Raw genomic sequence first — 15014 nt, forward strand, 5'->3', positions numbered from 1 at the left:
GGCAATTTTATGAAAAGAGTCGACAAAAGTCACAATTTTGTAAGAACACTTTAACATCATGGCAATATAATAATAATAATCTGCATTTTCCTTGGCAAAATGATGACAGAAGTCAGAATTTTACTCCAAAAATGTCTCTATTTTACCAGAACAACATAAATATTGGCAACATTGTGATAAATGTCTGAACTTTATATGACAAATGTCACCATTTTGCATTCAAAAGTAATCATTTCACATGAAAAAGTTATAATTTTACGAGAAGATATTGCAATATTACAGAAACAGGAAGAATATGAGAAATTGTTCCCAATTTCATGAGAAAAATGTCGACACATTGTGAGAAAAAGACTGCTTTTAGTTCATTTTTATTTATTTAAATGTTTTGTTGATGATTGGTTTTCAATCTTCATTATTTACTTCAAGTTATTACAGTATGTCTCGATATACATATTTATTTATTTATTTAAATTAATTTAGGTGCATTTCAATTTCTTACACACACTTGTTATTTCATATGTTGACCAGAGGGGGAGCACATTTAAAAGCGACACACAGTCAATGTGACAAATCCCTCCTTTCTGGGACCACCCTCACTTTGATGGATGTCACCAGCAGGGGGTGCAAATGAGACTTTCTCTATTAGATGCAATGGTTTTCCTTGTAAGCTTTTAGTTATTTTTTTATATTTTTTGTAATTGCGTTACGCTTGGGTCGCATGTTTATGCGCGGGTCGTTCTCCCAAGATGCAGCAGGAACTCCGGGGGCAAAGTGCAGGTAAGAATACGATTTATTGTCCATAAATCAGGCGACGTACCGACAAACCAAACAAACGTGCCGGTAGCACGGGAAGCTAAAGAAAAAGGCTAGCGCGAAAGAAAGCTTAGCATATAAACAGGACTCCAGAATCATAGAAGCAGGGAATCATCAAACGTAACTTGTTGCATGGAAGCAAATAAGAAAACCAGAATGTGTGTGGCCAAAACACAGGAATAAGTAGCTCTCTGATTAGTGCCCAGGAGCAGGTGAGCGTCCCGAACACTAATCAGAGGCAGGTGAAAACAATCTGCAGTCATGGCAACTAAAACACAAACCCAGGGGTGCTCAAAACAGGAACTTAGGGAGTCAAAAATTAAACAAAACATGATGGTTTTTTAATTAATTTTGGCCAAAGGGGGCGCATTTCAATTTCTTACACACACTTGTTATTTCATATGTTGACCAGAGGGGGAGCGCTTCACATTTTTTACACACACTTGTTATTTCATATGTTCGCCAAAGGGGGAGCACTTCAAATGTTTACACACACTTGTTATTTCATATGTTGACCAGAGGGGGAGCACTTCACATTTTTACACACACTTGTTATTTCATATGTTCGCCAAAGGGGGAGCACTTCAAATGTTTACACACACTTCTTATTTCATATGTTGACCAGAGGGGGAGCACTTCACATTTTTACACACACTTGTTATTGCATATGTTCGCCAAAGGGGGAGCACTTCAAATGTTTACACACACTTGTTATTTCCTATTTTGTCCAGAGGGAGCGCATTTCAATTTCTTACACACACTTGTTATTTCATATGTTGACCAAAGGGGGAGCACTTCAATTGTTTACACACACTTGTTATTTCATATGTTGACCAGAGGGGCACACAGTCAATTTGAAAAATCCCTCCTTTTTGGGAGCACCCTCATGTTGACCAGCAGGGTGTGCAAATGAGACATTGTCTATTAGATGCAATGTTATGGATTTATGTCATCACTTGTTCACACCTCCTCATATGGAAGATACTTTTCCTTCTTCATGTCTCAAGAAGGCTAGAAATACAAGAACACACACACACACACACACACACACACACACACACACACACACACACACACACACACACACACACACACACACACACACACACACACACACACACACACACACACACACACACACACACACGCACACACCAGACGAGGGGGCCAGAAGGTAAGCAGTGTCTGTCGGGTGTAATTATGAAGAAAGACAAGCATGGGGTTGGTAAGGAGTTCATACAGGATGCCACCAATCTGTCACCTTGTGTCTACCACGGCTTGGACACACCTGTTCGCTCTCTCACGTGCGCACACACACACACACACACACACACACACACACACACACACACACACACACACACACACACACACACACACACACACACACACACACACACACACACACACACACACACACACACACACACACACACACTAATTAAGCACAATCCAAAACTACTATTTGTTACTCCTCTGCATCCTCCAATTGTTGTTGGATTCTGTGCAATGCTGACTCCAATCAGCAGGTGTCCTGTTACAAATGCCTGAGCAAATTGTTGAAGAACAACATTTCTCAACAAGGAAATGAGGGATTTCACCATCTACGCTCCGTAATATCATCAAAAGGTTCAGAGAATGTGGAGAAATCACTGCACGTAAGCCATGATATTACACACCTTGGATCCCTCAGGCATCAAAAAGCCACATCGGTGTGTAAAGGATATCACCACATGGGCTCAGGAACACTTCAGAAAGCCACTGTCAGTAACTACAGTTGGTCGCTACATCTGTAAGTGCAAGTTAAAACTCTACTATGCAAAGCCAAAGCATTTATCAACAACACCCACAAACGCCGCCGGCTTTGCTGGGCCCGAGCTCATCTAAGATGGACCGATGCAAAGTGGAAAAGGGTCCTGTTATCATGATTTCAAATAAGTAGATATTGTCAACGTCCTCGACTGCAAGGGTCGCCAGTCCGCTTCTCCCAAGAGTCCATGGAGTGTCCAGCAACAACCGTTCCGACAGAACCGACAGGTTCCCCTGAACCTGAGATCTTGTCAATTTTGTTGATCAATTCCATTGTTTGGATTTTGGAGAGCAGTGCAAGAAGAGGCAAGAAGAAAGTTAAACAAGACAGGAGAGACAGGAAGCAAGCAGGGCGTAGGGGAGGGAATGCGACCGTCCTTGTCAAGAGCCCAGAGAGAAATGATGCTTCATGTTTGTTTGTTTACACACACTCCAACATTTGTAGGAAGGGTGAAATGCTGGTGGAGTTTAGGAAGGGTGACCTTCAGTTTTAAGTGGTTAAAGTTGCCTCGTACTCACATCCAAAGACTTTAAGGCAGAAGAGCATGACAAAGTATCCACTCACTAATGTTTAGCTTAGCTTTGGCATGGACTCCAAAACATGTTTTTCAATCCTACGAGGATAGAACAGGGATGTTTGTTTAGAAAAGTGGAAGTAGAGAACACAATTCCCAAACAGGCTGAATGTTTTCAAGTTGGAACAGTTTGAATCAGATGAAAAATGCGGGCGTTGTGGAACTTTGAAGAATGTCACATTGATTTCAAGGGGAATTTCCCCAAACTTTGGGAGGTGGGATTTATTTTGAAAATGGTAAAAAACTTGAAAGGTCTGAATGAGTTGAAATGGTTGGTGTTGGAATTTTTCTAATCGATCGAGAAATGTTGAAGTAGTAACATGTCGGACTTCCTGGAATTTCGGGAAAACTGATCACTTTTCCAGTTCAAAAAACAACTTTGTTTTTTGTCCTGATTAAGAGGAATGTTTTGATGGTGGAACGGTTGAAATGCGTTGAAAAATGTGGAAGGAGTAGTCGCCAGAAAAAAGGGTGGAAATAGGGCTCTGGAAAAGCAGGAATTCTGGAAAATCCTGGAATTTTTTTTTTTTTACTTGGAAAACGGGTGTTTTAAATTTCGAGGATGGTGGAATGTGTTGAAGGTGGAATGGTTTGAATTGGTTGGAAAATGTGGAAATGGTGCAAGTTTGAAAAATGGCCAATTAATTTTGAATGGGAAAAATGTCCCGGAAAAGCAGGAATTCTGGAAAATCCTGGAATTGTTTTTAACTCAGAAAAAGGGTGGTTTAAATTTCCAGGATGGTGGAATGTGTTGAAGGTGGAATGGTTTGAACTGGTTGGAAAATGTGGAAATGGTACAAGTTTGAAAAATGGCCAATTCATTGTGAATGGGAAAAATGTCCCGGAAAACCTGGAATTCTGGGAAATCTGGGAATTCGTCAAGGGAAAGCCTGCGATTCCTGAATAGGTAATTCCCGAGAGTAAGAGAACCACAGCAGTGGAATCACCTTCATAAAATTACGGGTATGTTTTGGTAATGGCTGAGATTTTTCCCTTGGTCTTCATTGTACTTAAATGAAATATTCCATAGAGAAATTCGTTAAACCCACAGCATGTAGTCCTACCACTGGAGGAGGAACATACACCCACAGAAACACATCAAACATACTTTTGACTTTAAAATAGTTTATTTCATGAACAATATCTAAATTCACAAACACAGTAAGGGTAAAAAAAATGGAATGGGACAAACTGCAGGACTTCATATGTTTCCTTCAGGACGGTGGTGGAAACGTAGTCTAGCAACAACGTGGTTAGGTCTTTACGCCTAAAGGATGCAGGTCTAAGACTTCATTTGGGAGACATGTGCTCCGTTTGGGACAGAACATTCACTCCTGAACAGAACTTTAAGACTGGGGGAAATGATCCAAGTCAAGCAACAAAATAAAGGAAGACTAGCAAGAGGCAAGAAGGGGACTGGGGTCGTTTATTGAAAACTGCATTCAATTCTTATTTTCCCAGCTAATCAAAAATGTAAGACCTGTAAGTCCTGTTTCAGTCAGACATCATGGCCTCTGTTAGACCACATGTCTCTCTTTGAACATGGCAGGATTGTTGACATGGACAAGTCAGGACTCAGCAAGGTCCTTATTTGGGTGAAGGATCCTGCTGTGTCTTCACGGAGATGCTTTGAAGTTTCTTTCTTTTATAAACCTCAGGATCTTTTCAGACATGTTGAATCCGTTGTTGTATCTCCCTCAAGCTTACGTACACTTCAACACTTTTTGCATCAGGAGTTGATGCCTGACAGGAAAGGACACAAAAGCCAGATGTGGACATTTTCTACGGGCTTTTAAACAGTTTGGACTAACTCTTATTTCTGTTTCTTCTTTTCACATTTTAATGTTCTATTTATCAATCAATCAATCAATCAGAATGTACATGTAGACAAGTCAGGGTGCAGAGATGTGAGATATAAGGAGTGGTCCACCTTGGGTCCCGACTTGGAGTTTACAGTCTGGTAACAAAATACTACTACAGTACTGTACTTGTAATTTCCCTCCCGTCCTAAAGATTGTGTTCAGGAGTGTACGTTATCGTTCAAAGACTACTAGTCTGACCTCAGTATGGGAGGCTACATCTTACTTTGATGCGTTCTAGCAAGCATACAGTATGTGCTGGACGGAGTACAGAGTTCAGTGTCACTGGTAGGTTGGAACCAGTGCTTGTAGTCCACAATGTCCCTTTTTGTGCATCATTCATTCTTCTTCTTTCTTTCATTGGAAGAAAAACTTACCAAAGAAGAAGGCATTTTGGTCCCTTGCTTGAACAGAGGTGGAAAAGTACTTCCCTGTTTGGAATGGTAGACACTGGAAGACCTTGGCTGGATTACCACCCGCCATCTTGGACGCGCAGCCGAACATTGTGCAAGATTAAATACACTACTTGTGCAAAGGACAGGCGAGTCTTTAGAAACGTCCTTGGTCGTGGCACAACACCAAAACAAGAATAAAAAGGCATTTGCTGCTATACAGAAGCTCGATGCTTGAGTCAAAATGCCTTTTGTCAAAGAGTACATCAAAATGCACACCACGCTAAGTCATCCAAAGAGTCGTTTTTTCCCCTTAAGCAGTGCGATACAACTCATCTACCCCACCCACCCGTTTCCCACTCACCCTTGCTACGACGGGTGAGGGGAGACGGGTGATCTGTGCTGGGTCGGGCAGTGTTGGGGTGATTCCCCCTGCTGTGCCTGAGACAAACTGTGCAAACGTTACTGTGCTCTTCAACTTCCATGCTACCATCGCTGCTACCGGTAAGTGTCGGTGACTGTGGCCCTCAAGAAGAAGCTGTGGAAGTGTGTGTTTACGTCCTAAATGTTCCCCAGGCAGTGGCTACGACCAATCAAACGGTAAATGGTAGACTCAGTTCAGACATACGGTATGTCCCTTCTCTTGTGAAAGAACCAATCAGAGGAAACTCTCTTTGCTTGGTTTACAAAGAGAAACTCCGGTAAATATGGCAGTTAGTGTAGCCATGGTCTCTCCAGGAGTGGGTTGTTACGAGGTAACCAGGGAGTAGATCATACTGAAACACAAGAAGAAGAACACAAAGTGAGTGGACACTTGTGGATTGGTGTGCGCAGTGGTACAGTGCTAGAATAAGATAGGAGTTTTGGGTATAAATGCTGGATAAAACATCTTAGATCAGTGGTTCTCAAACTTTGGAAACCATTTGTCTCTCCACAGGTTTTATTTCATATTGTTGGCCATTGTAACATTACGCACAGTTTGAACAGTAACACTGTGTTTGAACATTTATTTCAGTGATACCACTAGATGGAGCCACAGTTTGAGAATCACCGCCCGAGATAAATATATTTTTTTAATAATACATCACCAGTCAAAAGTTTTAATTCAGGACCATTCCACCCTTCTGACTGGTGTTGAACATTTCACCACCGCGTTACTGGTCTCGGTTTTTGTCAAGTCAAAAAACGTAGGAACATTGTGCTAATGTTTAAAGCTGAAATGAGCAATAAACACACTTAAAACATGTAAAAGCACTGAGAAAGTCAACAAAGATGCAAAACTATAAAGACGACTCAAATAAAAAACATTTTTATGTCAAAAACCTGAGCTGATGAGTAAGAGTTGTCAAATGCAGTTTCAAATATATAATAAGTACATTTTATTTATAAACCACTTTTTACCAATAAAATGACAAAGCACTGTACAAAACATAGGTGAAGAAAAACAACAATTCAATCAAAACAACAGAGACAACATCATAAAAAGGATACAAAGGGGATTAAAAATGATAGTTAGAAGGTGCATTAACTAAAAACTTTACTAAAAAGAGAAGTTTTCTAATGTTTCTTTAAAAGTTTCAACACAGTCAAGATCACGGAGGGACTGGGGCAAGTTGTCCCAGAGTCTGGGGGCTATAGTCTGGAATGCCAGCTTTTAAAACTACGTTTTTGGGATCTTTAGAAGACCCTGGCCTGAAGACCGGAGGCTGCGCCCTGAAGAGTAGGGGCCTAGCAAGTCAGTGGTGTACTGAGGGGCCCCACCATGCAACTGAAGAGTAGGGGCACAACAAGTCAGTGATGTACTGAGGGGCCCCACCATGCAACTGAAGAGTAGGGGCACAACAAGTCAGTGGTGTACTGAGGGGCCCCACCATGCAACTGAAGAGTAGGGGCACAACAAGTCAGTGGTGTACTGAGGGGCCCCACCATGCAACTGAAGAGTAGGGGCACAACAAGTCAGTGGTGTACTGAGGGGCCCCACCATGCAACTGAAGAGTAGGGGCACAACAAGTCAGTGGTGTACTGAGGGGCCCCACCATGCAACTGAAGAGTAGGGGCACAACAAGTCAGTGGTGTACTGAGGGGCCCCACCATGCAACTGAAGAGTAGGGGCACAACAAGTCAGTGGTGTACTGAGGGGCCCCACCATGCAACTGAAGAGTAGGGGCCTAGCAAGTCAGTGGTGTACTGAGGGGCCCCACCATGCAACTGAAGAGTAGGGGCACAACAAGTCAGTGGTGTACTGAGGGGCCCCACCATGCAACTGAAGAGTAGGGGCACAACAAGTCAGTGGTGTACTGAGGGGCCCCACCATGCAACTGAAGAGTAGGGGCACAACAAGTCAGTGGTGTACTGAGGGGCCCCACCATGCAACTGAAGAGTAAGGGCACAACAAGTCAGTGGTGTACTGAGGGGCCCCACCATGCAACTGAAGAGTAGTGTGGTGGAATTTCTGACCTTTGAGCTATATTTCGTGTCTGTCAAGAATGTCTGCTTGTTTCATTTCTTTTCTATTCTAAACCATTGAAGGACTAGATGTAGGCCAAAGTTCAGTATAGAGTTGGGCCGACCATTCTACAAAATGTTTTGATTGTCTAAGCATGACTAAGGGATTCAAGGATGTTGCAAAACAAACAGGTCGAAAACATCAGGACCTTGACGCATGAGGGAAACAGATAAAATGTCCAAGTGACAAGGGCTGGGGAGGATTGCTTGATTCTTGTGTCCTCCGGAGGACGTTTGTTTGTCTGCATGGGCAGCTCAATCCAACTTTGTACTTTTCATTATTGGTAAATAAACCTTTTGTACTAAACTCACTTTTGTTGCAGTTTAAGCTTCGGACAATCCGCTACAGTAGGGGCATAACAAGTCAGTGGTGTACTGAGGGGCCCCACCATGCAACTGAAGAGTAGGGGCATAACAAGTCAGTGATGTACTGAGGGGCCCCACCATGCAACTGAAGAGTAGGGGGATAACAAGTCAGTGATGTACTGAGGGGCCCCACCATGCAACTGAAGAGTAGGGGCATAACAAGTCAGTGGTGTACTGAGGGGCCCCACCATGCAACTGAAGAGTAGGGGCATAACAAGTCAGTGATGTACTGAGGGGCCCCACCATGCAACTGAAGAGTAGGGGCATAACAAGTCAGTGGTGTACTGAGGGGCCCCACCATGCAACTGAAGAGTAGGGGCATAAGAAGTCAGTGATGTACTGAGGGGCCCCACCATGCAACTGAAGAGTAGGGGCATAACAAGTCAGTGATGTACTGAGGGGCCCAACCATGCAACTGAAGAGTAGGGGCACAACAAGTCAGTGGTGTACTGAGGGGCCCCACCATGCAACTGAAGAGTAGGGGCACAACAAGTCAGTGGTGTACTGAGGGGCCCCACCATGCAACTGAAGAGTAGGGGCATAACAAGTCAGTGGTGTACTGAGGGGCCCCACCATGCAACTGAAGAGTAGGGGCATAACAAGTCAGTGGTGTACTGAGGGGCCCCACCATGCAACTGAAGAGTAGGGGCATAACAAGTCAGTGATGTACTGAGGGGCCCCACCATGCAACTGAAGAGTAGGGGCATAACAAGTCAGTGGTGTACTGAGGGGCCCCACCATGCAACTGAAGAGTAGGGGCATAAGAAGTCAGTGATGTACTGAGGGGCCCCACCATGCAACTGAAGAGTAGGGGCATAACAAGTCAGTGATGTACTGAGGGGCCCAACCATGCAACTGAAGAGTAGGGGCATAAGAAGTCAGTGGTGTACTGAGGGGCCCCACCATGCAACTGAAGAGTAGGGGCACAACAAGTCAGTGGTGTACTGAGGGGCCCCACCATGCAACTGAAGAGTAGGGGCATAACAAGTCAGTGATGTACTGAGGGGCCCAACCATGCAACTGAAGAGTAGGGACATAACAAGTCAGTGGTGTACTGAGGGGCCCCACCATGCAACTGAAGAGTAGGGGCACAACAAGTCAGTGATGTACTGAGGGGCCCCACCATGCAACTGAAGAGTAGAGGCATAACAAGTCAGTGATGTACTGAGGGGCCCCACCATGCAACTGAAGAGTAGGGGCACAACAAGTCAGTGATGTACTGAGGGGCCCCACCATGCAACTGAAGAGTAGGGGCACAACAAGTCAGTGATGTACTGAGGGGCCCCACCATGCAACTGAAGAGTAGGGGCACAACAAGTCAGTGGTGTACTGAGGGGCCCCACCATGAAACTGAAGAGTAGGGGAATAGCAAGTCAGTGATGTACTGAGGGGCCCCACCATGCAACTGAAGAGTAGGGGCATAGCAAGTCAGTGATGTACTGAGGGGCCCCACCATGAAACTGAAGAGTAGGGGCACAACAAGTCAGTGGTGTACTGAGGGGCCCCACCATGAAACTGAAGAGTAGGGGCATAACAAGTCAGTGGTGTACTGAGGGGCCCCACCATGCAACGCACGGAAAGTCAGGACTAAAATCTTCAACTCAATGCGGAATTGAACCGTAATCCAATGAAGATCCATGTAGAGTATATTAAACCCTGGGACACAGTGGTCTACATTAAACCCTAGGACACAGTGGTCTACATTAAACCCTAGGACACAGTGGTCTGTATTAAACCCTGGGACACAGTGGTCTACATTAAACCCTAGGACACAGTGGTCTACATTAAACCCTAGGACACAGTGGTCTGTATTAAACCCTAGGACACAGTGGTCTATATTAAACCCTAGGACACAGTGGTCTACATTAAACCCTAGGACACAGTGGTCTACATTAAACCCTAGGACACAGTGGTCTGTATTAAACCCTAGGACACAGTGGTCTATATTAAACCCTAGGACACAGTGGTCTACATTAAACCCTAGGACACAGTGGTCTATATTAAACCCTAGGACACAGTGGTCTACATTAAACCCTAGGACACAGTGGTCTGTATTAAACCCTAGGACACAGTGGTCTATATTAAACCCTAGGACACAGTGGTCTATATTAAGCCCTAGGACACAGTGGTCTACATTAAACCCTAGGACACAGTGGTCTACATTAAACCCTAGGACACAGTGGTCTACATTAAACCCTAGGACACAGTGGTCTGTATTAAACCCTAGGACACAGTGGTCTATATTAAACCCTAGGACACAGTGGTCTATATTAAACCCTGGGACACAGTGGTCTACATTAAACCCTAGGACACAGTGGTCTACATTAAACCCTAGGACACAGTGGTCTATATTAAACCCTAGGACACAGTGGTCTATATTAAACCCTAGGACACAGTGGTCTACATTAAACCCTAGGTCACAGTGGTCTAGGGTTTGTCAACATCTGATTATGACACTTCATGCAGAGCTAAGTTCTAATGCCATCAGGAAATATACCTGAACTGGAACATCCTCCACCGGCTTCAGATCTGCCATTTGAAACAACTTTGGTTTCCATATTAGGTAAGACCCTCAAAAGGACAAAAGGTAAGTGTCACACACTGCTGAACCACATCGCTAGGAATTTAGAACATCGGTTTCAATTCAGAGTCAGTTTGCAGTTTGTCCTTTATGAATGTTTACAAACTGCACTTCAATGGAAAGTGCACCTAATGTACGGCATCATGCTGGTTGTGCTTACCCACCTCGAAGCTATTTTATTTGGTACACGGTGAAATGATAAGTGTGACCAGTAGATGGCAGTCACACATAAGAGACACGTGTGGACTGCAATATGATGGCAGCCACACATAAGAGACACGTGTGGACTGCAATATGATGGCAGCCACACATAAGAGATACGTGTGGACTGCAATATGACGGCAGCCATCATTGCAACCATTATGAAAAAGAAGGATGTTTTTTATTGTTGCTAACTTGGCTAAATGTGGTAAATATCTTCACATCGACCAGGTGGGAAAGCTGTTAGAAGCAGCTAGCTAACGGGTGATAGCATTTTTGAATCATTTGCAAAAAGAGCCAGCGTTCATGCGGCGACTTGATGTCCAGAGGTCGCCATGCTGGAACCGATACTTAAGAACAATTTAAGGTGCGCCCCGGGTGGTTGGAAAAGTCTAAAATGAGGACGATAGCGAGGCTGCTAGCTCAGTGTTTCCCACACATTCATTTATTTGTGGCGGCCCGCCACGAAAAAATTACGTCCGCCACAAATAAAAAATAAAAATAAATTTTTTTGTGTCCTGTCCAGCTTCTCAGGCAAATCACATAGTAGATGTAGATGCCCGTATCGGCTGTTGACATTTACTTTACAAAAGAGAAGTGTAGGATACTTCTCTCGTTGCCTTATTTGTATTTGACCACTACTGTTTTCTGTTTATTTGTTACTGACTGTGGCAGGACACCTCTGCCTCTGTTTCACTTTATGTTGCTGGTAAATAATATGCTTGTAGTAGTAGGCTAAAGTTAAATTATTCAGTATGCACTAATTAAAGGGGCAGAGCTTTGAGACATTTTAGCTTTTATATTTTATAAGATGTATTTTTTGTAAGAACCACAATTAATAAATATATTTCAGTGAATAACTTATTGTTCAAATCTGTATATAAATATGTACATAAAGTGTTGTAATTATATTGTAAAATGGATGGATGGATGGATGGACGGACGTTTAAAACAAAACTGTTATTATTAATTAGTAAGTATACATTTTTTGAGGCTTTTTAGAGAAAATCATATCATTGTAGTAAATTGTGCAAATTACTGGATGATGTCATGGTGACCACGCCCATAGCCACGCCCCCACCGCCACAGGTATCTTGGCAGTTTATGGGAAACACTGTAGCTCCTACAAAGCTAGCGCAGATAATTTTTTCAAACGCTGACTTCATGGATTTTATCAGCGAGAGAAGTCTTTTGTTCCGCAGCTCGTCTTTAGTTGTGATGAGACCGAAAAAGACGCCACAGCAAACTTTCATTGCAGCGAAGGAGAAGACACTACCGGGACGCAAGCCCATGAAGGATCACCTCGCACCGCTAAGTTGTGCTAACGCTAGCGGTGACTACGTGAAGCCGCTGCTCGTTCATCACCCCGAGTCTTCAACAATAACACAAATACTCGCAGACTCAAAGTAAAATTATTTTCCTCTTTCTGTTTTTTTATTGTAGCAACATGGTGGTGAACGTTTTTGGAGTGTATGTGTGTGTGTTGATACTTAAGATGGTTGTAGTTTGGATAAAAAATTAATTGTTAATCTAATACCCCCTTATTTGGTTTGATATATATGCAGTATATATATATATATACAGTATACATTTGCATATAGACACTCACAGTACGTATATATATATATATATATATATATATATATATATATATATATATATATATATATATATATATATATATATATATATATATATATACACACACACACATATATAATTGTATTTTTTGACTAAAATAAGGACATTTGTCCAGGCTCGAAGCAAATATTCATGTTTACATTGATTCTTTTTACAGAACTCTACTTCACTGTACAAACTTTTAGGGTTATGAACCGTGCTCAAGAACCAATTGAGTTCGTAAATGGAGGTTCTGCAGCATGCTCAAAGTAGGTTATGAGAGTGAAATGTACGCAACATTTACACCAAAGTACATCCAACACATATCTAGATCCTCTTTAAAGGAATCTTTAGTATTGGGAGATAGTAAAGAATCAGTTGTAATACACTTTTACACCACAAGTGGCAGTAATGACAACATCACACAAGTACTCAGGTGTAGTACACTTTTACACCACTTGTGGCAGTAATGACAACATCACACAAGTACTCAAGTGTAATACACTTTTACACCACTTGTGGCAGTAATGACAACATCACACAAGTACTCAGGTGTAATACACTTTTACACCACTTGTGGCAGTAATGACATCATCACACAAGTACTCAGGTGTAATACACTTTTACACCACTTGTGGCAGTAATGACAACATCACACAAGTACTCAGGTGTAATACACTTTTACACCACTTGTGGCAGTAATGACAACATCACACAAGTACTCAGGTGTAATACACTTTTACACCACTTGTGGCAGTAATGACAACATCACACAAGTACTCAGGTGTAATACACCTTTACACCACTTGTGGCAGTAATGACAACATCACACAAGTACTCAGGTGTAATACACTTCTACACCACTTGTGGCAGTAATGACAACATCACACAAGTACTCAGGTGTAATACACTTTTACACCACTTGTGGCAGTAATGACAACATCACACAAGTACTCAGGTGTAATACACTTCTACACCACTTGTGGCAGTAATGACAACATCACACAAGTACTCAGGTGTAGTACACTTTTACACCACTTGTGGCAGTAATGACAACATCACACAAGTACTCAGGTGTAATACACTTTTACACCATGTGTGGCAGTAATGACAACATCACACAAGTACTCAGGTGTAATACACTTTTACACCACTTGTGGCAGTAATGACAACATCACACAAGTACTCAGGTGTAATACACTTTTACACCACTTGTGGCAGTAATGACAACATCACACAAGTACTCAGGTGTAATACACTTTTACACCACTTGTGGCAGTAATGACAACATCACACAAGTACTCAGGTGTAATACACTTTTACACCACTTGTGGCAGTAATGACAACATCACACAAGTACTCAGGTGTAGTACACTTTTACAGCACTTGTGGCAGTAATGACAACATCACACAAGTACTCAGGTGTAATACACTTTTACACCACTTGTGGCAGTAATGACATCATCACACAAGTACTCAGGTGTAATACACTTCTACAGCACTTGTGGCAGTAATGACAACATCACACAAGTACTCAGGTGTAGTACACTTTTACACCACTTGTGGCAGTAATGACAACATCACACAAGTACTCAGGTGTAATACACTTCTACACCACTTGTGGCAGTAATGACAACATCACACAAGTACTCAGGTGTAATACACCTTTACAGCACTTGTGGCAGTAATGACAACATCACACAAGTACTCAGGTGTAATACACTTCTACACCACTTGTGGCAGTAATGACAACATCACACAAGTACTCATGTGTAGTACACTTTTACACCACTTGTGGCAGTAATGACAACATCACACAAGTACTCAGGTGTAATACACTTTTACACCATGTGTGGCAGTAATGACAACATCACACAAGTACTCAGGTGTAATACACTTTTACACCACTTGTGGCAGTAATGACAACATCACACAAGTACTCAGGTGTAATACACTTTTACACCACTTGTGGCAGTAATGACAACATCACACAAGTACTCAGGTGTAATACACTTTTACACCACTTGTGGCAGTAATGACAACAAGTACTCAGGTGTAGTACACTTTTACACCACTTGTGGCAGTAATGACAACATCACACAAGTACTCAGGTGTAATACACTTTTACACCACTTGTGGCAGTAATGACAACATCACACAAGTACTCAGGTGTAATACACTTTTACACCACTTGTGGCAGTAATGACAACATCACACATGAGAAGTCTGCAGCTAAAGTCAGAGAAAAGTTTCTTAAGTGCAAAAATGATGACTAAATTGATGAAGCTGTATT

The 15014-nt window shown here is 42.5% G+C and overlaps 1 protein-coding gene across 1 annotated transcript in view; it reads right to left on the reverse strand.

The window, feature by feature from the left end:
- Window positions 1–4314: 4314 nt before the first annotated feature.
- LOC133645994 (protein cornichon homolog 3-like) overlaps window positions 4315–15014 on the reverse strand; it is a 56923-nt gene continuing 46223 nt past the window's right edge. Inside the window, exon 5 of the mRNA XM_062040917.1 lies at window positions 4315–6224. Within this exon, the coding sequence (XP_061896901.1) occupies window positions 6197–6224 (28 nt within the window). The 3' untranslated portion in view covers window positions 4315–6196. The remainder of the gene's footprint in view (window positions 6225–15014) is intronic.

The sequence above is a fragment of the Entelurus aequoreus genome, linkage group LG03 (assembly GCF_033978785.1).
Source record: "Entelurus aequoreus isolate RoL-2023_Sb linkage group LG03, RoL_Eaeq_v1.1, whole genome shotgun sequence".
NCBI classification, from domain to species: Eukaryota; Metazoa; Chordata; class Actinopteri; order Syngnathiformes; family Syngnathidae; genus Entelurus; species Entelurus aequoreus.